The sequence below is a fragment of the Apus apus genome, chromosome 6, assembly GCF_020740795.1.
Source record: "Apus apus isolate bApuApu2 chromosome 6, bApuApu2.pri.cur, whole genome shotgun sequence".
Classification (NCBI taxonomy): domain Eukaryota; kingdom Metazoa; phylum Chordata; class Aves; order Apodiformes; family Apodidae; genus Apus; species Apus apus.
This window is the reverse complement of record NC_067287.1, coordinates 17,467,285-17,493,350: the sequence shown is the minus strand read 5'-3', so window position 1 is coordinate 17,493,350 and position 26,066 is coordinate 17,467,285. Positions and strand designations below refer to the sequence as shown.

At 38.0% G+C, this 26,066-nt stretch overlaps 1 protein-coding gene across 5 annotated transcripts in view; it reads left to right on the top strand.

The window, feature by feature from the left end:
• The window catches only part of RBMS1 (RNA binding motif single stranded interacting protein 1), a 144,630-nt gene that overhangs the window by 87,814 nt on the left and 30,750 nt on the right, over positions 1-26,066 (top strand). For all 5 annotated transcript variants that reach the window (XM_051623118.1, XM_051623119.1, XM_051623120.1 and 2 more), the window contains exons 3-4: positions 17,770-17,828; positions 20,576-20,667. In XM_051623118.1, coding sequence (XP_051479078.1) covers positions 17,770-17,828; positions 20,576-20,667 — 151 coding nt within the window. The remainder of the gene's footprint in view (positions 1-17,769; positions 17,829-20,575; positions 20,668-26,066) is intronic.

Genomic DNA, 26,066 nt, shown 5'->3' with positions numbered 1-26,066 from the left:
GGGCCGGAGGAGATGTGATCCCATGGAATTTCCTCTAGGAAGTGGAGGCGAGGGAGGAGAGGAGAATGGAAGGAATGTTTCAGCCACAGCTGCTTGTAAAAGAAGCACTAGGAAAACAGATTGGTTAAAGTTATCCCTGTTGAAGATCTCTTGTTGGAAAACAAGACGTTGATTTGGTACCATGGTGCCTGTGAAATCTGTGTTTGCAAGTTCACCGGTATTTGTTGTAGGGAGATGCAGCCCTTCTTCCCTGTCACAGAGCCGCAGGAAAGAAATGTCCCGTGGCAGCTGGTGGAATGCCTTTGATCAGGGGCCTGGTCCAGAGCTTCCCTGGTGGCAGGGGCCCAACTCAGATGGGAGGTGATAGCAGCACAGTCGTTCATCAGAATAACCAGTAATTCAAGAACATTTTCAAGGGGATTGTTTAATTTCAGTGGACTACTGAAAATGTTCAAAAGTGCTAATTGTGCTTTTTAGTGGTTCCATGATGCCAAAATTGTCCCTTGTGTTAGAAGAAAACTAAATTCTGTTGTAGAATATTAAATTTCTAAAGGGCTGCTGAGAAAAGAATTAACATTTCATCATTTAAATGCCTAATCTTTGCATATACATGTTCAGTACCTTGGAAAAAAAAGTTGTTTTATTTTGAATGTTGGTAATGTTATGGTACTTGGACATAGAGCAAAGAACACCAATGAAAACACAAAAAGACTTTGCTTCAGGGTCTGTTTTGACACAGTTACTAGTACAAATATTCCACTTGAAGTAACTTGTGAGAGTTGAGTTAAACGTTAACAGAATCAATTTTGGTGCAAGAAATATGTTCTGGTTTGTACTCCAATCTTGCCTCTTCCATTTCCATTTATTCTCTTACTTTAATCTCTTATTTTCCTAAAATAGGAAAACTTGTCATCTATTGCTTTGCTGCCACAAGAGAAGTCCACCAAGAGAAACATTGTTGTGTAGCTTCACCTAATTTTTTGGGTATTAATAATTGCTTTTAATTAATTTAAAATTTGGCCATCTTGATGGGAATATGTTAGCTGAAAATGTGCTTTCTTTTTAAATGTTTGTTTTCTCTATTCTGTGCAGTTGTGTAGTTTTACATACTATCTTTATGGGTCTGTATTTTTGCATAGGACAACATTGTGGACTTAGGCTTTACACATCATCAATATTTCAAACCCTATTGCTGCTCTTTCCCGTAGATACAGTCACTGACAAGCTTTGGTGTAAAACAGAAATGCTTACTTGTGCCCCTGAGATGATGGCAAACTTGACTGTTGTTTATTTGCAGTGTGCTCTCAAAGGTCTGATCCCAGAAAGCCTGGCGCACCAGCAGGAACCCTCAGCTCCTGTTGCCAGAATCAGGGTACAAAACCACCTAGTGCTCCATAGGGTGGACTTAGGATTTGTTTGATAGTGAGGGCTGAGCTTTTCAGCTACATAATTGCATGGTGACACATAAACTCCACAGTCCCCTGTTGTTTCTTCTGGTGTTCTTCCTTTTTCTTTTCAACCTGTAGCTGTGCAGTACCTCTAGGGAGAAATCTCCCATGTTAGGTCTGATTGTCTTGACTGGGTTCTGGAGAAGCCATTTGACAGAGAGAAAGGAGACTTCCCCTTCAAAGCCTCAGGGTGTCAGGTTGGTGGAGTACTCAGTGGAGCTGACAGAGCAGTGTGCGTTTCCTTCCCCACATTGCTGTTAGTAGAAGTGTGATCTGAAAAGGGATGTTTGTAAATCATCTGCTCTTTTTTTTTTTCCTTCTCTCCAGATATCTAGTGTTCAACCCCCTACATTTCCCATACTTGTTTTTGTTGTGTGGCAGGCTTTGTCTGAACTTTATTGTCAAGGCTTTTTTATTTGTTGCCAGAAGTCTTATTTGCTATATTTTGAAGATCTCAAATACTGAGGGAGAAAGTATTGCTCCACGTTTCATTTTCTCAGTGGCAGTTTACAAAGCTTTCATGTTGCAGTAGAGAGGTACAATACTAGTAGTTGAAAGACCATTAGCCAGGACCGCTCCTGGAAACAACCCATCATCATACTGAGATCTCAGCATGAATGTACTCTTTATTATGTGAATTAGGATAGATTATTTTTGAACATGTACCAAATATGCAGAGCTATGACATTATAAAAATACACAGTAATCTGTCCCAGTCTTCTGTTCTTCCCAAGTGAATTGCATGTTACTTTGTTTCATGAGAAGTACTCAAGTTCTTTCCACCCGTTTTATTAATTGCTTATTCAGTTAAATGTTTGTTAATTCTCTTTGAAGTCTATGACACTCAATCTGAATTATGCAGTTTTGCAAATGTCATGAAAGATTTTGAAAAGAGTGCCCTCTCAGGAAGAGGGGACAGCTGTGACTGTCACTTATCAGCTGTTTCCCATTTAATACTTGAACTGAGATTGTGATGGTACTCTGAGGAGCACAGGCTCACTGTTTTGGACAACTGAATTGGGCAAAATTGATAAGGTGCAAAAAGTAGGTAGGTTTCATTGCAGAAAGACCCAAGTTGTTAAGATGTTCATGGGTGGATAGCTAGGGTAAGAAAAGTTTGAGTCTGATCTGTTTTTTAAAAACAGGAATGATTTTTTTTTTTCCTCTTAAGTTTCCAGGCCAGGTTGGATGAGGCTTTGTGCAGCCTGATCTAGTGTGAGATGTCCCAACTCTTTGTTGCTTTTAATCAGTATGGAACACAGGACTGCTGCTTTATTTGTGGTGACTCTTTTGGTCTTTTCTATTGAAGATGTTACCATTTTGTTTCTTACAATTCATTGATCAAATGACACTGTCTGTAATCACAAAATACAGCCCTCCCCTTGAACTCACTTGGCTCCAAATGCCTCACTTTATCTGGGGAGATTAGGGATTTGGACTCCTCCATGGTTGTAGCTGAAAGGTGAGCAGCAACAAGACTTCACTTGAAAAGGTAACTGGTTACTGACCAATCATCCTAGTGGTGTGTGTATCATGGATGTAGGAAAGTGGATGGTTTCTTTATCTCAGAAGATTAAAAAAAATAGATTATTTAATTAGAAACTGAGCAAATTACCTCTAAATATCTAGCTGGAAAGCTAGATGCTCAATTCTTTGTAAGTGGCTTGCCATGTACTGCACAATATACTAATAAAAATCCTTCTGAAGAAAGGATCCACTGCTGTTTATATTGCCCCAACAAAACTAGTTACATTGTTGCCATGAAAAAGAGGAAAGTAGTTTCTGTTTTTCTGGATGAAAATTTACCAGTTCCTGTGTTAGAAGATATTTTAGTGCTGTTAGAAAATGTTTGCTTTGCTCTTTTTTTGTTTAGTTAATATGCCTTTTTTTGTCCTTTCCTTAAGCGAAGTGGAGGGAGGCAGCTTGAAGTGCAGAGGACAGAATAAATTTTTATAATTTTATTTTGTAGTCAGGAAGGAATATTTCTGAGGGCAACATTTTCTTGTGCTCGTTAGTTTCCTTTCCAAACTTCTGCTTTCTTCAGTGGGACAGAATTTGCAGCAGTTTTAATTGTTCTTCAGGGACTTAACTTGATTTGGTTTTGGACCTGGGTGACTGGTGCTCTGCCTTCTTCAGGATCTTATAGTTGTCTTCTGCTCATGCTTGTGCCAAAGATATTTGGCAACTCTTGAGCTCAGCTTCTGCCGTGGTGGAGGGAATGTGAGGCTATTTCTCTCAAGTTGCTTTCCTCTAGTGGTAGAGGTCAGAATTTGGCTGTGACAACAATCCTTTATTTTTCTGGCAAATGTCTCTGACATTCTTGTTGCTGAGATCATTCTCACTAGAGCTTTCAGAAGAACATCTGACTGAGGCTCAGATTTTTCACTTTCTGCTGTTCTGATCATATACTGTATTATAGGAAAGGTCTCAGTCCTTTACAATTAATAATTGATTTGCTGCTAGATACTTTTTGTTAACTCAAAGATCTGTGAATTTGTGGTTTGTTCCTTTCATTGTGATTTGGTTTCATGTGGAGGGTGTGGATTCTTTTAATCCCAAGGATGATTTAAGAGAAAAAATAAAAGTATCAGTAAATTACTGCAGTCTGAGTCATACTTGGTCTGTGAGTTTAGTTCCCTGGCCTTCCCACACAGCATTTCCGATACGCAGTGAGCTGAGGATGTGCAGGAAAGACTGTAGAGTGACCTAGATAGTGCTTAACTCTTTACTAATGAGTAGCTTTCTGACATTGGATATAGCCATTACACTTTTGGATTCTTAGTAATTTTCTGTGAAGTAGATGTATCTATTTAATTTTCCTGTTTCTGAGTGCTTTTGTTTATAAATGTTTTCAGATTTCTATTGGGATTTGATTAAGGATCTTGTTTAGATAAACTGATTGGAAATTTAGTAAATGAAGTGTTTTAGGATCTGAAGCATGGGCATTGAGATTCATCTTTAAGTAGAAGTTTCAGGTTCTTAGATATAGTACTTTATCACTTTTAGATAAAAGTTTGTTCTGCTGCCTTCTTGCAGGCAAATAGTTATCTTGCAGGCAAATAGTTATCCTCGCCTCTAAATACCCAAAAGTGAAGTCTGTAAAGCCCAGAAACACGGTGACTGTGCAATACAAATTCCCTTCTTAGCATATTTGCTAAGTATCTGCTCAAGAAAGGCATTTGTGATACAGAACTAACTTCAGTAACTTTAGGTTTTCCTGTCAGCTTTGCTGTCATGCAGTGATTTGTTGTTTTTTCTTGGCACTGTATCAGAATGTGTGTTTTGAATAGTTCCTTCTGTGGCTGCTGGTGCGCTGAGTTTGTGAAACCCCCATGGGCTGCTCCTTTTAAGAAGCTTTGAATCTGTCTTTACTCTGCTTAATGTAGGTGCCACCCAAGCTTGTAGTTGATACAGCCAGCTGGAGGATCCCAATTTTCTTTGAGCCTAGTTAGCCCAGTCTTGAATCACCCCTTTGCACAGATGCTCATGGGTTGGGTTTTCCCTGCAAGGCCAGGATTAACCTCCCTTGTCTGTGTGAAGCCCATTGATCAAACTGATTTGTTAGGCACATCAGCCAGAACGCAGTATGGGACACTTAAATGCTGCCACGGAAGGACAGATTAACATGGTTGTTATACAAAATGTACACTGGAAATGAGAGTCTGGGGGCACCATGTTATTTCAGCCACCTGGGGTGTGTTTGATGTCTCAGTCTGGTAGTGGGCAGTGTGTGGTGACTGCAGGCCTGGCTGCAGCTCAGGCTAAGAGCAGGCTGAATGTGTGGTGGTTCCAGAAGACTTCAGTCATACTTGGTTAGCTGTTACAATGAGGAAATCTGAACAGGTCAATGGTGCTCTTAAAGAAAATGGTATATTTAAGCTACCAAAAGCAAATTTACAGCTAAAGATCTATTTCATTCTTTTTTGCAAAACTGCAGAAATCAAACTCTGCCTCCTGCTTGCTTCAATCAATATTGAGAAAACTGTCTATCCTAAGCAGTGTGAAACCGAGGAAGTATCACTGAATATGACCCTGATTTATCAGTCACAAAGGTTACATTTTAGATTTTGTGTTACAGCTCGTGATTGCTCATGTATCTAAAAATTTGCAACAGATGGATAGGTTTGTTTTGTTGTGTTTTTTTTTTTTTTTAATACATAACACTCCTCTGTCCTATCTCAGCACTTAAAGCTGCTATAGACATCTTCTCAACAGCCACGCAGTTATAATCAATAATATGCGAGCTGATGTTTCTGCTCAATAATATACAGCCACTTAAATGCCCTTCTGAAGTGTTTTGACCCCTGGAGAGAACTACTTTAATACAACCATTTTCCCTGTTGAAATGGAGACATTTGCTATTCAGCACAGCTGGGACTTGAGACTAGAGATGCAGATTCAAATAGGGATGAAGTCTACGTGCTGTGCTATTAAGGGGGCAAGGCCTCTGGAAGGTTTAGTAGTGATTTTGAATAATTTGTCCATTTAGTGCTGTTGTAGTATGATTGACTTTCAGTTACCAGAAATTAAAGGAGATCAGACTCTAATATCAGTTGTACAGCTTCTTCGTAATTAGGTGTTAACTCCAGTCTAGAATAGCTATTGAAAGCAGGATGTTACTATGAGTACTTCATAAAGGAAACACGGTTAAAATGCAGTTCAGAGAGAGTGGAAGTTGCTTGAATGTATTGGTTTTTTTCCTCTTCTCTCCTCCAGACAGAAAGGGGCAGTCAGCACTTTGCACAATTGAGTGTTAAATTAGTGCAAGATGTGAGGAAGAACAAATAGATATATTTGTATAGAAGGTATTTTAACCCAGCAGGTCAGGTTTTGGATTCATCCTGTTACCTTTATGTTGTCTTAGTATTACAAAAACAGAAGGAAAACATACAAAATACACGGACAGATTTTAAGAAAGTTATCAATGACAGGCATTATTCCAAGGCAAAAAATCTTTCATACAAGATAAATGTGAGAAAAAGCATGATATAATTGTTTGTGTGTGTGTGTGCATGTATATGTATGTACTTATATACATATAATTTACACAATATGTGTGACAGTTTTTTGTAGTTCAGAATTGACAGATGAGTCAGGGCGTAAGAAATGGGATGTGGTGAAAGTATTGTCTTACTTTGGCAATTTCCAATCTCATTGTTTTCAAGACTTTGTCAACATGTTATTCAGGGTGTTGTTTATTTAAACTGAGGATAAAAGAGTTGGTTAGCAACCTTCACTAGAAGTGAAATTATTAGGCAAGAATAAATTGGAGTGGTGATCTGTAAGTATACAGGCTTGTGGCATTAATGGATGTCTGTCTATGTATCCACCTAGGAGGCAGACTCTTGCTAGCTAGGATTGTATCCAGAATAACACCTTTTGGTTTATACTGTTCTGGGTAAAACAGGGGGAAAAAAGTATTGGGAAGTGTTGATAAATAATATTATTTTCCCTTTGCCATGTCCTTAATTCCCTCCCACAAGAAAAAGAAATGGGCTTGGGAAAAGCCAAAATACAGGACAGTACATAATACGCTGGCAATGACTGAGTTTGGCTTCCTTGGATGGAGGAGGAGGAATAGAAAAAGAAAAGATCTTCAGGTGGAGAGACTAATTTATGCTCCCAAGCTGATGTGTATTGTTTAGCACAGGGAAGAGAAAGGACTTATAAATGATGAAAAACAAGAATGTTGCTCTCATGTCTTCATAGTTTTATTTTTCCAGGCTGTAAGTGTAGGCTCTGCAAAATTGGTGAGGCTGAAATTTGCCAAGATTTATGGTTGGGTGTAGAAATACTGCCTTGCTTTCAGATTAAAACAGCTAGCAGTGGTAAATCAATACATGCACGTTTGCAGACCTGCCATGAGCTTGGCTTATAAATACATATTAGCATTAATCTGGTTTAATTTTTCAAATAATTGTCTTGAATAGTGATCATTTCTCAGTATGAGTAAAAGGATAAATGAAATTGCTAGGCTGTAGAAATAATATTCCAGACTTGTAATTTGAACCTGTTCAAAACTTCATTATTTTGCTTGCACATGAAATATGATTTACAAAAAATTCCTGTATCTTTCATGGCTGTATGAAACTGTGCTCTCATATTTTTTTATATTCGTTCTGGCAACAGGATCTATGAAAACTTATTTTCAAAGAATATTGCTTTAGTTTTCACTTTCAGTTGTGTGTAAAATGCCAGTTTTTCCAGGGCTTTACTCTTAGCCCAGGCATAATTTGTGTCAATTCTGTAGTGTTAGGATAATAGAACAAAAGGTGAGACCATTTGCTTTCTTAAACTAACGTGACTTTGTTCTTTCATCTTGTAGCTGTAGGAAACTGCAAACCCTTCCTGTATACCTGAACAGACTTGCAGTAGATGCTCAGGCAAATTCCTGAAGAAACTTTAGATTGTCCTTTCTTTGTTTGTTGTTGTTTGTTTTTTTTGAGTAAAAATGAATGTAGTACTAAAAATTGGGTTAGCCAAAAATTTAAAATATTTTTTAAATTGTCTCTTTGCAAAGTAAGGCTGCTCCATAGTTTGCTCTGCTAAACTGTATACTGAATGATCATATGAATTATCTTTAGTTTAGTGTCTTAGGTAAAACTTCCTGTTACGATTTCAGTGTTAGTACTTCATATAAATTACACTATACTGTACTAGAAGTAGAATAGCAGCAAGTCAATTTCTGAGCCATTCAATCTAATTTATGCACAGCACTTCATATCCAATCCAACTGTAAAATATTTTTTCCAAGAGCAATGCCACATAATTTTATAAGAAAAACATGAAGTAGTCTTTCACTAATGTTGGTCCTTAAACTCAGTAGAATGTTGGCAGGAAACAGCTCTTTTAATGTTGACCAGCATGGTGTTCTTGCAAACAGGTGTTTAAAAACAGAATGCACCCCTCCAGACTTCACACCTTTTCTAATACCTCACATACAAGTTTTTAGATGGGTAAACAGAAAAATCTCCTAAACATATAGGCAAAAAAGAAGTTATAAAGTATTACTTAGCTCTGCTGAACTATTTCATAAATGCTAAAGATTATGATAAACATAAATTCCTTTTGTAAAAGAAAAGACACTTTGGTTATTTCTTCACTGTGATTTTTGTTTTCTTCAGTTTAGAAAAAAGGAAACTATAGTTGCTTAGACAATGCTTGCACTTCCAAGTGTGTCAAAGAGGCAAATCCGTTTGTTTCTGATAGGTTATTTATCCTGCTTAACCTATAAACTGTAAAGTAACAAGGCTACTGAACTGATAGATAGCCTAGCAGATGGTTCAGAGATTATGCTAAATCACCTCAGCTTGTCAGAAGTTAGATTGGGTTACTGCAGGGACAGTGGCTGCTTGAAACACTGAATGGGATCATTTTTCTCTGTTTGTTGCTTGAAATTCCATTTTTTTCTTCACAGCATGTGACATCTTGTGTCTTTGCAGTGAAAACAGATATGTAATCAACAAATTTAGGACCAGCATGCTAGTATCCTGGCTTTTAAAAGAATCATCAGGATGATGAGAAACTTTAGATATCTATGAAATATGAAAGATAATCTCGGGTGCAGGGCAAGAGGTTGGCTCTGCCACTTCTGCTACTGTTGCTTTCTGCTTTTTCAGTATCTGGAGCTGTTGCTTTGGTCTTTCCCTGCCATTAAGTTGAGCATTATCATCTTGCTAGCCTATGAAAGATTAAATGGAAATCGTGTAGCAACTGAACAAGGATAGACCAAGATTCAGGGCTTTGAAAATAAAAACCATCACCCCGAAGAGTGGGTGATGGTTAATCATAGTTCTGCCAATATCTGTATTCATGTCCTCAGTGGAACAACTGAGGCCTCAGATGCCCAATAACTTGTCAGAGCCTAGAATAGAAGTTATAGGTTCACCCTTCAAAATTTGCCCTTTTTTTTTTCTTTTTTTTTCTTTTTTTTTTCTTTTTTTTTTTTTAAATTAACAAATACCCCCAAAAGTAAACCCTAAGGTAAAGATTTTCTACTTAGGTTTTTAAAATCTCTCATTTTTATTTTTTTTTTCTCAAGGTAGCATCAGTTGAATTCTTCTCATGGCCTGCCAGGGAAGAATATGAGAGCCTTTTATTTTTATTTTCCTTCTTCAGGATTGTGTCATCCTAGTACTAAAGAATAACTGCTTTTTTCACATATTGCAACATTCCAAACCTTATAAAGTAACACAAAATAAACGTGCCGTATGTGTTGATTTAAGATTGATGGAGAAAACACCTCTGCTGGGAACTGTTGGAAGTATGTTGGTTTAGTAAAGCCACATTAGGAATGCTGTTTTAGTGTCAGCTGTAATATGTCTTAAACAATTAAATGCCCAGAGATACTAAAAAAAACAATTTACCTCAGTTGTGCTAGATGACAGGGCACTGTACAGTGGGTCGTGTCTTTAAGATAATCAATTTGTTGTGTGAAAAAGAGCATACTAATTGAAAAGCCTTTGCAAAATGTCATGAAGATAGCTGTAGGATGCTAATAGGACTTTTTCCCCTTGACTTTGAGCCAGCTTCTAGGGAATTGACAGAGATTATTTACATCTCCACAGAGCCTGAGGAAGCAAACATTTCCTGATTCTAAAAACATTTCTTCCCTATCCCCACAGCTCATCCTCAGCTAAACCAGGAAATAACTACTTTTGAGAAAAACAAAACGGATAGCTGAAAAGTAATAATCTCAAAAATCTTCCTGTGTGTCACTTTCCTATGTACTCTCAATTCCTGGTTCTTTTTAGCTGTTGAGTAGTTACATTTGTGTAGAGCCTGTACACTATAAGCCAAATCTGTATTTATGAAATACTGCTTTTTTTATCTGTTAAAATTATTACTGTCTAGGAAACCAAGAAGACATTTGTTCACACTTCACCAAATTGTGTATATCATTTATGCTGAGCATCTGCTCTCCTAAGGACTGATGACTGTAGGAGCTGATATTTTATCTGATTTTGTGTGTGTTTTTGCTACTCTCGGTTCTTGGTGAAATCTGGAATTGTAACTTGCTGAGCCTGAAGAAAAGATTGATTGTAACTGAAGTAATATCAGTTTGTACTAGTATTGATGCTTCATCAGTAATGCTGATGATATATGCTTTTATACACTGATTCTAATTGTAAGCAAAAATACCCCAAACTTAAATGAAGAATTAAAGGTGGAGAGGTTTTGAAGAAAGCTTGTTTGATCTTGTAAAGCATTTACAGCAGTATATAAGATTACTGAATTGTCAGTAGAGCCAAAGATCTGTGGGATTTGGGTTGGCGCTTTTTTTGTGTGTACAGATCCTAACTCAAAAATAGTCTCGCATTAATGAGACAAAATGTAATCTTAGTAATTTTGTAAAGACAATCAAAACAGTAGTTAGCTTCCATAATAATACATTCTAATTTATTTTGAGGTATTATTTATCTCCAGTGAAATAATAGCTGTAAAATATAACAATAATAATAGCATTTAAAAACATAAATGGGGACTACTTGGATATTTGCATGTTTTGAAAATACCATCTTTCTTCCTGAAGTACCAGAGAGTCAAAGGGACAATTAATAAGAAAGAAAGGAACTAGCTTTGTGTGAAATCCACATAACTGTTTGATAGAATCTCATCAAAGCAGTGCTCTAACTTTAATTTAGGTTCACAAGGAAGTCCTGTTTTGCACATAATGAAAAATATGATCCAGTGTCTGAAACAAGCCACATTTGGCAGAGCTGATTAACCCAGTGCTTGAGTTTCTCAAGCTGGTATAGGAGTTTTTGCTAACCCAAGCAAATTAGCCGAATTTATATCAATTTCAAAACACAACTTATACTAAGATGGATTATGCATACCCATTAACTGTGCAAAAGGAAGAAAAATATCACTGTGACTTTTATATGTTTAATGATGCACTAAAACTTATTGGCCCAACTTTTGATGCTAGGTTGTTATTAAGTTCTGATAGCAAATCTTTAGGTTCATGATGGCCATAAAGCAACTAAGTGAATCCAAAGAGTTTCTCTAAGAACAGTATGTCTTCCAACAACAGAAAACATAGTACGGACAAAATGTTCTCGGCAATGTCTCCTTCTACACTAGGGCATAGATGTGGTGAAGAAGAATTTAAAAATGGAAACCATATGATTCAGTTCTCCAAATTCAGTACTCGGCTGGATTGAATATATTTATCAAGTTTTTGTAGGAGAATATTTGCCTATCATTAAATAGCAGGACCAGAGTAGGCCATCACAAGGACTTGCAGTATTGTATTAACAATTATTTTCTGAAATTTCTTTTACTGGGAAATTAAAAATTTGATTCACAGAGAAACAAAAACTCTCTTTGTTTATCTAAGCTTAATAGGGAACAAGAGCTTAAGTTCAGTACACCACTTTCCCAAGACACAGCAGAGAGAGGGAGGTTTGAGAGCCAGATAAAACCTTTTGTGCTGCTCCAAGGTATTTTTTTTGTATCCAGGATAAAAGATTGCTGGGGCTGATTATCTTTCCTTTGCTGTGCTGCTGGCTTAGAAGTGTCCTGAACACTTGGAAGAGCAGTGAGGCATGGGAGCCAGCTGTACCAAGCAAGCTCTTGCTGACAGCTCTCTTGATTTTTTTCCTTCGTTACAGAGTTTTCTTTGCTCCTTTTGCACTGGTGGTGTACAGAAGCTGAGAACTGCAGCATAGGAGAGGCCTTCCTTTGAACTGCTCAGGTCTCTCCACTTCAGGTCTCAGTTGAGATGAAGGGGTTGAGCTTCCACATACTCAGGAAGTGTATTAAACTTTGATGGAGACTTGGCTATTGATTGTCAAGTAAATGTTTTGAGTCATAGTGTTCAAAATAGAATACCCTGTGTTCGGGGAGGTGAGGATGCTGTCTTAAAAGTTGCACATCACTGATTTGCAGAAGTCAGTGTTCATTGCATGTTGCATGCATTTATTTAGGGTCATACTGAAGGATAATATTATTCCCATTATTCCATCCAGGAATTCCCTGCATTTAGAGTGCCTGCAAGGCACCCACTGACCTTGTTGTGCACTGAGCAAGGCAGTGCTTGAATAAAAATGTTAGTTTTGTCTTTTTTTTTAAAGCTGATTTACAGACTAAACATCCCCACCTGCGTGTTCTTTTTAGTTTCGTAATTAATATACAGGAATTGCGTTGGAAATATTTGCTTTACCCATTATGTTCTAGTTATTTACCCTACTCTAATGTAGGGTTTGTTTTGGTATGATTCAGCAACTGAAATCTGTTTTAGGACTAACTGATCTGCTCTCCCACACAGACCCTTGCTGGATCTGCCTCTTTGTTGTGCTCTCTTGTCTTTGGGTCACATGGTGAGAATATTGGCTCCTTAATGACAATTTTTATGTTCAACCAGGTTCTCTTTCATTTCACAACCTTATAGTGAGTTCATGTACTCAGAGCCACTTATAAGTTATGAAATCCACACCTGGTTTTACCACATGATTCCAGCTCTTAGAAATAAAGAGCATTCCATGAAGGGCAGTGATAAGATGCAAAGTTGTAAAAATTAATCTAGAATAAACACAGAAGATATGCAGGATTGTTTCTGCATAGCAGAAGAATTCTGACAGCACTACAGTAACGCAAGGGATAACAGCAGGATCTCTAGAAATGCTCTTTTTACTGCTGGACTGGACTTGGACAAAGAGAGAGCACTGTTCATCTTCAAAACAAGGTTCTGGACAGTTCAGAATGGAGGACGTGAGCAGCCCTAAAAGGCAAGGACTTTCCACAGTTGCAGAGATCCTTCTGGCATGTTGGTGTCCAAGTCAGTCGGGTGGTAGAGAAACCCTTCACAGCACAAGGTGGGAGACAGTTTGCAAGTACTGCAAAGGGGGAAGCACTGTGATCTTGGTGGCATGAGGTGTATTAGTCTAAGCTGTTGTGGACAAAGATTTGAACAATTCATTCCAGACAAGCTCTGTTGAGCTTCTCACTGCGTGTTCTTATTTTACCTCCCCTAATGCACACACAGATAAGTTCTTTCAACACTCAAAGTAGCACTTGTGGCAGAGACTTCAAGCTACTTCATTCTCCATTCTTTGTCATGCTCATGATGTCATCTTATCAACCTCACGTTTGCAGTTATGTTCATTATACTAGCAGATGTACAAGGGGAGCAGAATAAACAGTGGTTCAGTTTGATCTGTGTCCTTAGTTTTGGAGGGCTCTTCTCTTCAGTCATCATGGAAGTCACCAAAATTAGGCTTCAGAGATGTTTTAAATGTTGAATGTATTCCCAGGTATTTGTGATAATTCTGTCAGTGTGATTATTTGACCGTGTTGCTGAACAATGTGATATTTTAAAAAGTGTAGGTTGATGCTTTACTTCAACCTTTCCTCTTCAAAAGTTTCTGAGATAAAGGTAGAGTGCTGCTGTTTGACATTAGCATTGTCTGGCAGTAGATCTTCTTGGGGCAGCTGAGTAGGTGGGGGTAACCCTTCCGTTTCTGCACAAAGAGGGCTATGAGGATGAGTAAGGGACTGTAACACCTGTCTTGCTAGGAAAGGCTGGCAGACCTGAGGCTGTTTAGAGAAGAGAAGACTGAGAGAGGATCTTATTAATGTTTACAAATATCTGGCTCCTCCTTCTTGACACCCACCCTTCAATCTCTTTTAAGTCATGCCCTGTAATAGGTCAAGGGACAATGGATTCAAACTGGAACACAGGAAGTTCCACCTCAACATGAGGAAAAACTTCTTTACTGTAAGGGTTATGAAGCATTGGAACAGGCTGCCCAGAGAGGTTCTGGAGTCTCCTTCTCTGGAGACTTTCAATACCTGTCTGGATCTGTTTCTGTGTGACCTGCCCTAGGTGGTCCTGCTGTGGCAGGAGGGTTGGACTTGTTGATCTCCTGAGGTCCCTTCCAACTCAAATATTCTAATGGGCAGTGGTAAGTATTACCCTAGTAAGTAGCAGCATTGCTATCTTCCTAACTTGGCTTTTGAATGCATTTCTTCTTAATTTCCTGTATTTCCTATCCAAATATACATTTGTACTGGTGTTCACTACTATAACAATAGCTTGTACACTGGTACTGTTACTGAGCATATCCCTTTTAATCCCCTAACCATGTCCCTCTCTTCCTTAGAATCTTAGTTGGCATTGGTAGATGTGCTGTATAGAAAAGACATACAAAGCAGAAACAGAGGTAGCTTTATTGCCACTGAACATTAATTTGATGTTATTTTCAGGAGAAAACCTACTTAATGAGGAATATCTAGTTACTTGTCACCGATCAGATTAGCAGTTATTTCTCGAGATCAGCACTTTATTAAAAAGAAAACATTTAAAAAAATTGCTTCAGAGGAGAAGGAGTGAGGAGTTGCCAATCATTCTAAAAGTGATTCTGCCAACCATGAGAGATGTGCTTACTCTGCCCTGGCAAGCAAGTCTCACCAAGCATACCAAGTCTCACTCTGCAGTTAGGCTTTGGAGCAGAGAAATAGCCTCAGCAGAGTGCCTAAGACAACTGGATGGGTGTGAGCTTTGTGAGGAATTAAGATCTTCAGGCAAGACCTAACATCATAGACATCTTTGGAAACCAAGTTTTTTCTTGCTTGCTGTATTCCTTTTTGTAAGCAGGCAATATGTATTAGTGTAATGACTGATATGTTTTATAGCTTATTGATTTCTGGTGGGTCTTGATTGCATTTGCACCCAAAAAATAGGCAGTGGAAATCAGGAGCCTCTGTTAACGGCAGTATTAGGACTGCAGAATTCAGGAGGAAGGAAGCAGGTTTTCATAAGGGTCATCATTTGAAGAAAGCACTTAGGAGGAACTGCAAAGAGTAATTTCACCTGATATCAGACCACATGGTGGGAGCAAGAAGGGGATGTATCCATATGCCCACGCTTGGATGGGTTCAGCTGCATTTCTGTGTCCCATGGTGTGAGCAGAGAGCTCATGCTTGGGAGGAGTATTCACAGGGGAAATGGCAGGAGAAATCCCCCTGATAGCTGCTATTGTTATACTGGTTCTTTGAGTCATTGCTAGACTGACACTGGTGAAAATTCTTGGCAGTCTTCCATGGCAGCTGGTTCTTTGCAGGAGCTGTGCTATCTAGGACAGTGAATTAAATCACTAGTGGTCTTGCACATTGGAAGACAGTCCATGAAGTGGCTGTAAAGAACAGACACCTGTTAGTGGGCTAGTGTGTGTCAGCATCTGTGTAGTCTACAGCCAGCCCCTTGACGCCCCTCTGTGACCAGACTGGCTGGGGTTTGCAGTTATCTTGCTTACGTAGTTACCCAGGGCTGTAGTTTGTCACCACCACTACTTTTCACAGTTCAAACAACTGAAACAGTAGAAGGGACAAGATCATCCTTCAGGGATATTTTCCCCACAGAAGGTTATGTGGCTCTTTAAGAAGCTTAGGAAAGCTGATCTGGTATGGAGAATGCTGCCTGTCAAATGTAATGCTGGGTGCAAGTGACTTGGGACACAGGAGCTTAGTGGATCTAGAAGGACACTGTCTCTGAGCAGTTTGTTTCTCTCATTATGAAATATACATTTTCTCTGCACTCTGAAAAATTCTTCAGAAAGTTTCAGACATTTTGACTTGCAGGATATGGAGCTTTCTAAACAGAATGGCACATTTGGAAAATCAGTAGCACTGGTAAGGAAGTACCTGCTTCAGCTGTTAGGCACAATTTCTATTGCTTGCTTGGACATTTTTAGGATAAAGATTGATAGTTCTATTTTGTATCAGTGTAGAGGCTCACAATTTTGGATACTATAAGGAAACCAGTATCTAGTGGTTAGTGTCATAGATCTACCTCCTTACAAGTATTTGAAGCCATAAAATAACTCAGTGAAGAAACAGAAGGTGCTTGAAAGCAGTCACAGAGAGTAATGACTACACTGAAACATGATTTAAATGTTTTTTAGTGGGAAAGTACTTTGCAAATAGGCTTCATCCTTGACAACTATCACTGCGCAAATGAGCAATTATTTGAGTACTCTTAACTAAACTTCATTTTATTTGGCTTCTTATATATTTTAAAGAACTTATGACACTAATCCAGCTACTGCAGAAATTTACTTGTCTTTTGAAGTAATATCTTTTTTAAATGATAGTCTGTTGAAGTTATATTTAACAGGTGGGCTGGGAAAACTTCATTATTCCCCAAATTCCACTTTCTTATGTTCGTAACATTTCTCATAACTCTTAGCACACAGTTCTTAGGCATACCTGTTAATGCAGTGAGTTACATTATTTTGTCATATAAAAACAAACTCTTGTTACATTGTTTCTTGTGTACTCTCAGAACTGTATCAAGTATATTTCATAAGCAAACAGAGGAGCTTGTGGTAGGGAACCAGGGAAACCTGTGCTTCGTTTCCCATTCTGCTGATGATTTGCTGTCTTAACTACAGGCCAGGGGTGTTGCTTTCCTAAAAACTGAAGCTGGGATTTGACTTTCAAGGAAAATTGCAAATTTTCACCAGCATTTGATCAAAGAACCTAATACTGATAAACTTTGACAAGCACTTCGCAAACAGCAATCGCTCCTATAGCTGGGATTTCTTTCTGCCTGTTTCCTGAGCTTAAGTGCTCTTAGATCTCTGGGTGCTCACCTTTGGACTGTGCAGCAGATTGGCACCTCAACTGCCTGGTTACTGAGAAACTAAGGAACAGGCAATGGGTGTGGATTTTTTGTTTGGTTTGGGGTTTTTTTGTTTGTTTGTTTTTTTAAAAGAAAAAGAAACTTGCAACTTTCCTGAGGGCTGTTTCGGTTTTAGTTGAAATTGTCTACATTTAAATTTTCCACCTTAAAAATACAGTAAATTCTTTGCCACCTTTACTGATCAGATTTTATAAATGACTTGCACCTGTCACCTTCTAGAACTGAGTTTTTAATCTTTTTTCAGTGTGAAGAGAGAGCTAATTTTTTACCTTTTTTTTTTTTCTTCATACTGTGTTAGTTATCAAGCCTAGCACTGACAAGACAAGTTTGTCTGCTTTGTCTGGTGTATATTCCAAGAGAATCCAAGCTTATATCTAAAATGTGGTTTCTTATATGTAATGGGATTTTAACTGTCTTGTATTGTTTTCTATAAAGCACCTTTCCTCTGTCGTCTTTTGTGATTCTACTGTGCCACTGAGAACATGGGGAGAACAGAATAAGATCATGCTTGAAATTGTTGATCTTTTTTGTCACTTCTGTCTACATAAGTGTTTTCATTGTATAATTATACAATCTAAATTAATGGGGAATAGGATATATAATAATGTGGATTGAGTATCTGTTGTAATAGGATGTGTTTTCTCATTTTCCTTACATATCTATAATACATTTTAGGTATGGGAAAATCGTATCAACAAAGGCTATTTTGGATAAGACAACAAACAAATGCAAAGGTATGTATGCTTGCCTTTATGCTACATTCACTTGAAAGTCCTAATTTATTCTATAAAATACACTCATGTTGAACATCAAGTGCTTTCAACTTTTTTTACCATTCTTATTCCTAAACTAGTCTTACTCTAGCCCACAATCACTGCAGTCAATACATTTGTTTCCAGTGGAGCTGGCAGACAGCCTGTGGAAGTCGTGCAGCCAAGCTGGAGTGAAGCTGACATGCACAGGGCTGGCTGGCAGTTTGCCTCTGTTTTAAAAAGAAATATGGGAGTTAAAAGCAGCTTTCCTCCTTTTGCCTGGAGAAACTAGGGAGGCTTACAGAAGATTATTCAACTGTACTAAGCAACTGAAAAAATTATATATTGTGGAAATCAGCTCCATTGATTAGAGTAGTTTAAAGCAGCACTTAATTACATGTTCCACTCCTCTAATTGTGTTTTGTTATATGCTGCTGAATGTATTGGGAGCAAAGAGAGGGTTCATTTTCACCAGAGTAATTGCAGCTGGAAAAAAATATTAGAAGTCCTTTAGATAAGCTGGATACACCAGTTCACTGATTTTCATCACTCATTGCAATTGCAATTAAAATGAGATCATATTCCAGCAATGTGCATGGTGGGGGAAGGTGTGGTAGCAGACACTGAAATATCAGATTTCAGACTTTCTTTTTTACAATTAAGAGGATAATTTCTAAGCAAAGTGAAGCATTAAGTCAGCTGATTTAGCAATGTTAATAAGCATAAAGCTCATGAATGAGTGTAAAGCTGATAGGCAGAGGCAGGAGGGGAGAGTTCATCATTAATCAAGATGCAGTTTTTGTGCAGAACTTGGAAGCAGTGCAGGGGCTTCTTAGCTCCCCATTTAAGCAATTAAAGGGGTGCTGACAGTTCAGATACAGAAATGTCTAGATTATTTTTTTTTCCAAGCTAGTATGCAGATGTCATCTGCATGTATTTTGACTAGGAAAGAGCAGATGCCCTTTTCAATTAATTTCATTCATTAATAGCTGTGACAGCACTTAACTTGATTTATTCTGTCCATTCCCCAGTTCCTGAAGACTTCAGTAGCTCTGTCAATGATACAGAAATTCTCACATTAATATTTTAAGAAATCTAAGCTGACTTTTCTAATTTAGATATTAAATCTTGCTGGTGAAAAGGGGTAACTAACAATCTAATGTCTGTGTCTCTGGCTCTTGCAAAAAAAATCACACCATGGTATTTAAACTAACTGGAGCAACAAGTAATCAAGTTACGTATCATCTAGAAGATGGCAAAGCCAGCTTTGATGGCATCCTGGGTGTTAGTATGTAACTTCGTCCAATGTTCACCCAGCAGTGTGGTGGTGTTGGTAACCTGGGCTGCCTTGGGTATGAAAAGTTAGTTTGGGGTATGGAAAGCTAGTTTTGCCTTGGCAGCACAAAACTTGATATGAGCTAATTCACTCTGTTTCATGTCAAGATTTAACAGTCCACAACACCACACGTTACACAGAACAATATGCTGCTTTCTTCGGCTTCTTGGCAAGTTAAATAAGCTTACACTGATGTACAAGGCTGCTTGAGCTGTTTTTTTCCAAGTTAAGGACTTTAAAGCTGGTTCAGTTATATCTTTACACAACCTTTTTGTGCTCAGCCTAGACATACTGTAAGATATTACTACTACTTTCTGAAGAAATATTTCAATTTTCTACTCCTCTAGAGCTTTTTTAAATTGTTGAGGGTTTTGTTTGTTTTATTTTAACCCAACTTAGACATTGGAGGGGGATTTCTTTAATATTTGAGGCCATTCACTGGGAAGGAGAGAGGCTGAAAAATGCAGAGTGATGTTTGCAATTTTACATCTAGGGGAAGCAGCTTCCAAACTCTGACTGCCCTTTTGTGATGCTGGAGCATCCAGCTCCCAGGTTCCATTAAAAATCCCAGGCTATAAGATCATTGTCTGTAAAGCCTAAGGAATATTGCTGTTCAGATGTTCTGGAATGCATTAACTGTATATTGTTGTGCAGAATAAGAAAAAAAGAATACTGCAAATATATCAAAATTGTTGCAGTTAACTTTAGGTTTACTGTAACATTTGAAGATTGCATGATATAGTATAGAAAATGCTTTCAGGATAATTTTTTACATTCTGGTTTCAGTAACAAAAATGGGGAAACCTCACTTGAATTCATGGAAGCTGAGTTTTCACACGTATTAAATTTAACTGTATTTTTTTATATATACAATAAAGTACATAGTTCAACAAAAATTGAGTTATGATGCAGTAGATAATGCATCTTTTAGACTAGGTTACTCTCCGGGTTTTGAGTAAATGATGTGTAACTTACAGGCTTATTGGTCACTTATTCAAACTGGACTAAGAATTTAGTTTAGAAAAATTAACAGATTACACTTTACTCAGTGATCACTATGAAATAAACTGATAATGTCACATTTGCTCTTAGAAGATGTGTACCAGATAACACAAAGCAAAGCACTGTACTGCTTGATACCAATTTGGAGAAAAATCCTGATAATGAATGGGCATGGAAATTGATGTGTTCCATGAGAGTTGGTCCCCAACCACTTCAAGGTTGAAGGACTTTGGTAGATTGTTTTTTGGGGTCTACATGAAGAACTTCAGAGTTCAAATTTGTCCTCTTCACCAACAAGAAAATTGTATTAAATAACTGTTCTACTAGCATAAGAACTGTTTGATTATAAGCTGGCTGCTGTCTCATTAAGGAAATATGTTTTATATTTCAGGATACGGTTTTGTTGACTTTGACAGCCCAGCAGCTGCTCAGAAGGCAGTTTCTGCTTTAAAGGCCAATGGAGTCCAAGCACAGATGGCAAAGGTGAGTTAAAATAACTGGCTAATTCTTACAATGGGTCCTGAAGATGATCACTCTTACACATTAGCAAAGCATTGGCCATATGACTTTTCACATTGCAGACACTTTACAAAGAGTACAGTCCTCAAGCCACATGATATATTAAGGTGACAAAATAGGGGCTTTCTGCTGTCTCCCACATCCTCTCATCTAATGAAATAAACATTTGTAGTATGGTAAATTCTCCAAATGGATCTGGTTAGATATACCGGTTTATTTATGATACTTGTTTTCCTTTGGCTTCATTAAAAGAAAGATTAGCAGTAAATTGTAAGAACTACAGCAGGATTAATGGTTTAAATACAACATTGTAATTCCTGGAACAAGTCAATAGCTGAAATAGTTGACAGCACAAAGATTTCAATGGTTTTATATATTGCCTGCTTGTTGTTACTGAGGTTAGCAGCTTTGCAATTTGTGGATGAATTTTTAAGCACAGCATGGCAAAATGTAACCTTGTGACTTTGGCTTCAGCCTTTCTAGTATATTTTCTGTTAGCCTAAGTAAAATTTAAATCTGAGCATTCATTATAGATGTCTTGAAATTCTTAGACAACTCTTTGATAATGTAGTTCTGCATCAGTGCAAATGCGAGCATTATTAAAAAGAAAGAAATATGGTCTTTCTTCTTTTTCTCTCATTTTTTTACTGATCTTTGCCTTTGAATCAGGTTATTAGCCAAAAGTGTTCTTCTTTCAGCATAAGTTTCTATAAAATCAGGGAACTGAGACTTTAGTAAGGGTTTTGTCATGCATTCTTGTTAGGTCAGGTGTCCTGGTACCAATAGAGTGCCATAAACATCACTACAAATTTATTAAATAAAGAAATATTACCAACATAATCGGTTCAAAGAATTTGTGTACATCTTAAAGCATTTTTTTAATCTTGAAAATGATGTCCTAATAAAAAAAAAAAAAATCCAGTAATTAAATAGTACTCTCAGAGGCTTTTTTAATAAAGGAGTCTGCTGCAGATCTAACAAATCTTTTTTAGTTATCCATTAGGTACAGATTTTTTTCAGATGAGATGTTTTCCGCAGCTTCTCAGCTGAGGAGAACAGTTAAGCTAACAACATAAAATGTCTTTGGATGGATTCCAGGGCAACAAAATGGAAACCATATGTTTCATGCTTAATGCATGTTTCATTGCAGCCATGACACGAACATACATGCTCACTGGAAAACACTTGTTCTTGTGTTTTTTGTGTTTTTTTTCTTTTTATAACATTTTATGTGTGCTTAATAAAGACCTTTTTAATTAATCTTTAGTTTTAGGTAATCACTTTAAAATATTGACCAGATTTTTCAAAGCATCTGTCTGCCATCTTATGGATATGCTATCCAGGTAGGAGAGGAGAAAAGAGAATGTGAAGTCATGTAAATTAATTTTGCTAATGAGTTTTGACATCTAATTTAATTGTCTTCTTGAGTAGATGGTGAAGCTCTAATAATTCACTACAGTAATCTAATAATTTCTTAGTTTTTCCCATAGTATATTTTTTCTGACTGTTCCTCTGGCAAATAGTTGCAATATTGCTAATATTTCTTTCTTTTAGCATTAATGAAAAGATGAACACCATCATACCTGACAGGTTTGATTGATTTTTCAGACACTCTGTGTGTGTCAAGCCTGGTGACCTGTCAGAAATATGTAACTAAGTTTGCGTTAGAGTGAAACTTGTTTTTCAGCTTCTTAACATGGAAAGAGTGTTTGACTTATAAAAATGAAAAAAAACCCAACAGCCCAAACCACAGAAAACCAAAACCAACCCAATAAACAGTACTACAACAAACAGTCACAAGTGACTCAGAGTTTGAGTGCTTTGATTTTTGTCTATTTTGAGACATTGGATTTTTTTTATTTCTGGGCTGTGCTGCTCTCCTTTTGTCTGAAAAATCCTGTCTCTTGAAGATTCTAAACAGGAAACTGCCAGTCACTTTTAGTTGTTTTGGCAAGATTAGCAAATCAGACTCTTGACATGAAAAAGTTTACTTGTGTTTGTGTATGTAATATCTTACCCTTTTTCATGTTACCATCTGAGCCATGAAGTGGTAGACTTGCAGTGAAACTGTTCAGGCTTTAGTTGGAATGTCAGAGGGAGAGATCTGGAGGACTGTTTCTCAGCTGTCTGGCCAATGGATTTCCTCTCACTGACCACTGCTTTTTCTGTTTTGAAGAGAAATCAATACCTATTGGCTGGACTGCTCCGTGGGAAGGTGTTCTTATTATGCTGGGGTATCCCCTGACCTGCAGCAGATGAAGGAAAGGAGAAATGTTACTGCTGAAGCCTTGCTTTGGCTCTGGCTGCCATAAACCCCTTGTAGCAGTATCTTGTAGCTGTGAATTAAGAATTACTCAGGTCAGAAAGATCATCTTCAAATCCTAGTTTAGTAGAAGTGGTTCAGATGATATCTATTAAAATCTCTGTTGTTTGTTTTGTAGAGTTAACTTCAAATATTTTACTTGGTGAGCTTTTATTCTCCATGGGGTAAGATCATGCTATACTGAGTGGTCTGCATCTAAGTTAGTCTGATTCCAGAAAATGTAGTCTCGTCTGCTATTGCTGAACAGACTGGGGGGCCTGGGGCCTGAGACGTGGCTTCAGGCAACATCCTGCCACATCTGTTCTGGGAAGGGGTCACTGTTTGTGGAGAAGTGGCCATGTCTTGGGAGACATCATGAAGATAGTTTCAGCAAAGGAACCCAGTATCCCAGTAACTTGAGACCATGGCTCAAGTTATTCTGCTCTTTCTGAGATCTGAATTGGGAACACTTTCCTAAGACCTTTCTTTAACGTAATCAGTTTATTGTCCTTGCTTCTAGGGGAGTGCTTTGATAATAAACTAATAATAAGTTCAAAAACTCTGATTTTGCAGAGCTGTGTATTCATAGATAAGGTTAGTAGTAGTGGTATTGAAAAGCTCTGCCTATTTTCTTTGTTAGAAAAGTTGTTACGGGTGCTGTTAGAGTGAATTTTCTGTATAATGTCCCTCTTCTCTTTCCCTCACGACAGGTAAAATCAGTGAGGTAGCAGTAGGTTTCCATGCTATTCAGAGCATATGTTCAGTAACTTTGTATAGGAATCATAGATGCACATAGAATATCTTCTGTGTATTGGCATTTATAATGGAGATTTTAAAAGCTGAGGGATGTTTTTAGAGATGGTGAGATACAAGATACAACGATATGAGGTAGGAGACAGATCACCTAAATCCTCATAGCTTTTTGACCTTGAATTTAACATAAGACATTTAAGTCAGTGTCAGACAAAATTCTCTTTCATCAAATGGTATTCAACAAAGTTCAACTAGTTACTGAAGTAACTGTCTTTCAGATGACTGGCAAAGCTTTGCCCTTTTAAGTGGAAAGTTGAATTTAATCCTTCTGGATGTAAACTAATGTGTAAATATAAAAGGTAAAAACCCACACTTATTCTCATCTTTCTATCTAGCAAACATAAGCCAGGAGGAGAATTACTGTGTTTGTGGCCCAGATGAAGTCAGCCAGAAGTTATCTATGTTGTACTGACAGCAATGTAGAGATACACAAGCCAGTTAGAATACCAGCCTTGCTGTGGCAGCTCAGAGTTCAAGTTCTGAACAACTTCCATCCTGGTGTGACAGTGACATTTGTATAGCCTAGCTCACGATGGGAGGCAGTGTTGATCTGCCTGAGGGTAGGGAGGCTCTACAGAGAGACTTGGACAGACTGGATCAATAGGCTGAGGTTAATCGTATGATGTTCAACAAGGCCAAGTGCTGGGTCCTGCACTTGGGCCACAACAACTTCATGCAGTGATACAGGCCTGGGAAAGAGTGGCTGGAGAGCTGTCCAGCAGAAAGGAACCTGGGGATTCTGATTGATAGGTGGCTGAATAAGAGCCATCAGTGTGGCCAGGTGGCCAAGAAGGCCAATTGCATCCTGGCCTGTATTAGAAATAGTGCGACCAGCAGGATCAGGGAAGTGATGGTCCCTCTGTACTCAGCATTGGTGAGGCCCCACCTCAAGTACTGTGTCCAGTTTTGGGCACCTCAATAAAAGAAGGACATCAAGGTGCTGGAGCGTGTCCCAGGAAGGGCAACGAAGCCGGTGAAGGGCTTTGAGAACAGGTCTTGTGAGGAGTGGCTGAGGGAACTGGAGCTATTTAGTCTAAAGAAAAGGAGGCTGAGGGGAGACCTCATTGCCCTCTACAACTGCCTGAAACGACATTGTAAAGAGGTAGGCACTGGTCTCTTCTCACAAATAACAGGTGATAGAACAAGAGGGAATGGCCACAAGCTGTGCCAGGGGAGGTGTAGGCTAGACATTAGGAAGAACTTTTTCACTGAAAGGGTTGTCATGACACTGGAACATGCTGTCCAGGGAGGTGGTTGTGTCACCGTCTCTGGATGTGTTTAAAAGTCGTCTAGATGTGGTGCTTGGGGATATGGCTGGACTTGGTAGAGGAGGGTTAATGGTTGGACTCGATGATTTTGAAGGTCTTTTCCAACCTAAGTGATTCTATGATTCTATGTTGTGCCACCACATATTGTCTCTTCCACCATTCCTAAGATATAATATCTGTTTTCTGGAGTGGTCTATTTGCCATCAAAACAACAGACCAAGCTCTCTAAAACTCATTACATGGGAGTGGTTTTTAGTTTGCGATAAATATTAGCTCATTGTCTGAGTTCATGTTGATCCTCCAGAACCTAGAGATGATATTAATTCATAAACACTGTATTTTTTACTAATTATTACAAAGGCAGAACTGTGAAGCACTCCCCATGTGATGGTAGCTTAATATTTTCTTCCAATTAAGTTAATGCAGGAGCATTTTTTTTATATTTCAAACTTAATTTAGGTGTCTTTCTTCCAGTAGTATTTGGAAAAGATGAACTGTCACATTGTATAAAGTGTGAGCTGCACAGCAGGTATGGAATTTTGGAGAGGGGAAGTCTGCCCAGCCACTTGTCTGCATCTCCATAACAGAAATTAAGGCTTTTCCACAGTTGTTAAGCTATTATGTTTTAAAGGTAGTCTTCATTATGTTGTTGATGAAGAATGTGGTTTTGAATTAGCAAAAATGAGAAACAGTTAACCTTTATGACTTTTAATAATGTATTGCTTTTTGGAGCAGCCTTCTGGAGAATTATATCAGTTTTCATTCCTACAGAGCAAAGTAAGAAAATAAGTTTAGGTTACCATGGTAGCTAGTGCACTTAATCTAAGTAGAGAAGGTAGGCATATTGCTTTTTTTTTTTTGTTCTACATCTGGGCTCAAACCAGGACAGGCAAAGAGTAGCTAACTCAAGCAGATTTCTACAGCAGCTTTTATCAACTGTCTTGTAAAGAAAGTTGCCTTTTTACCTAGTTGCTGAGCAG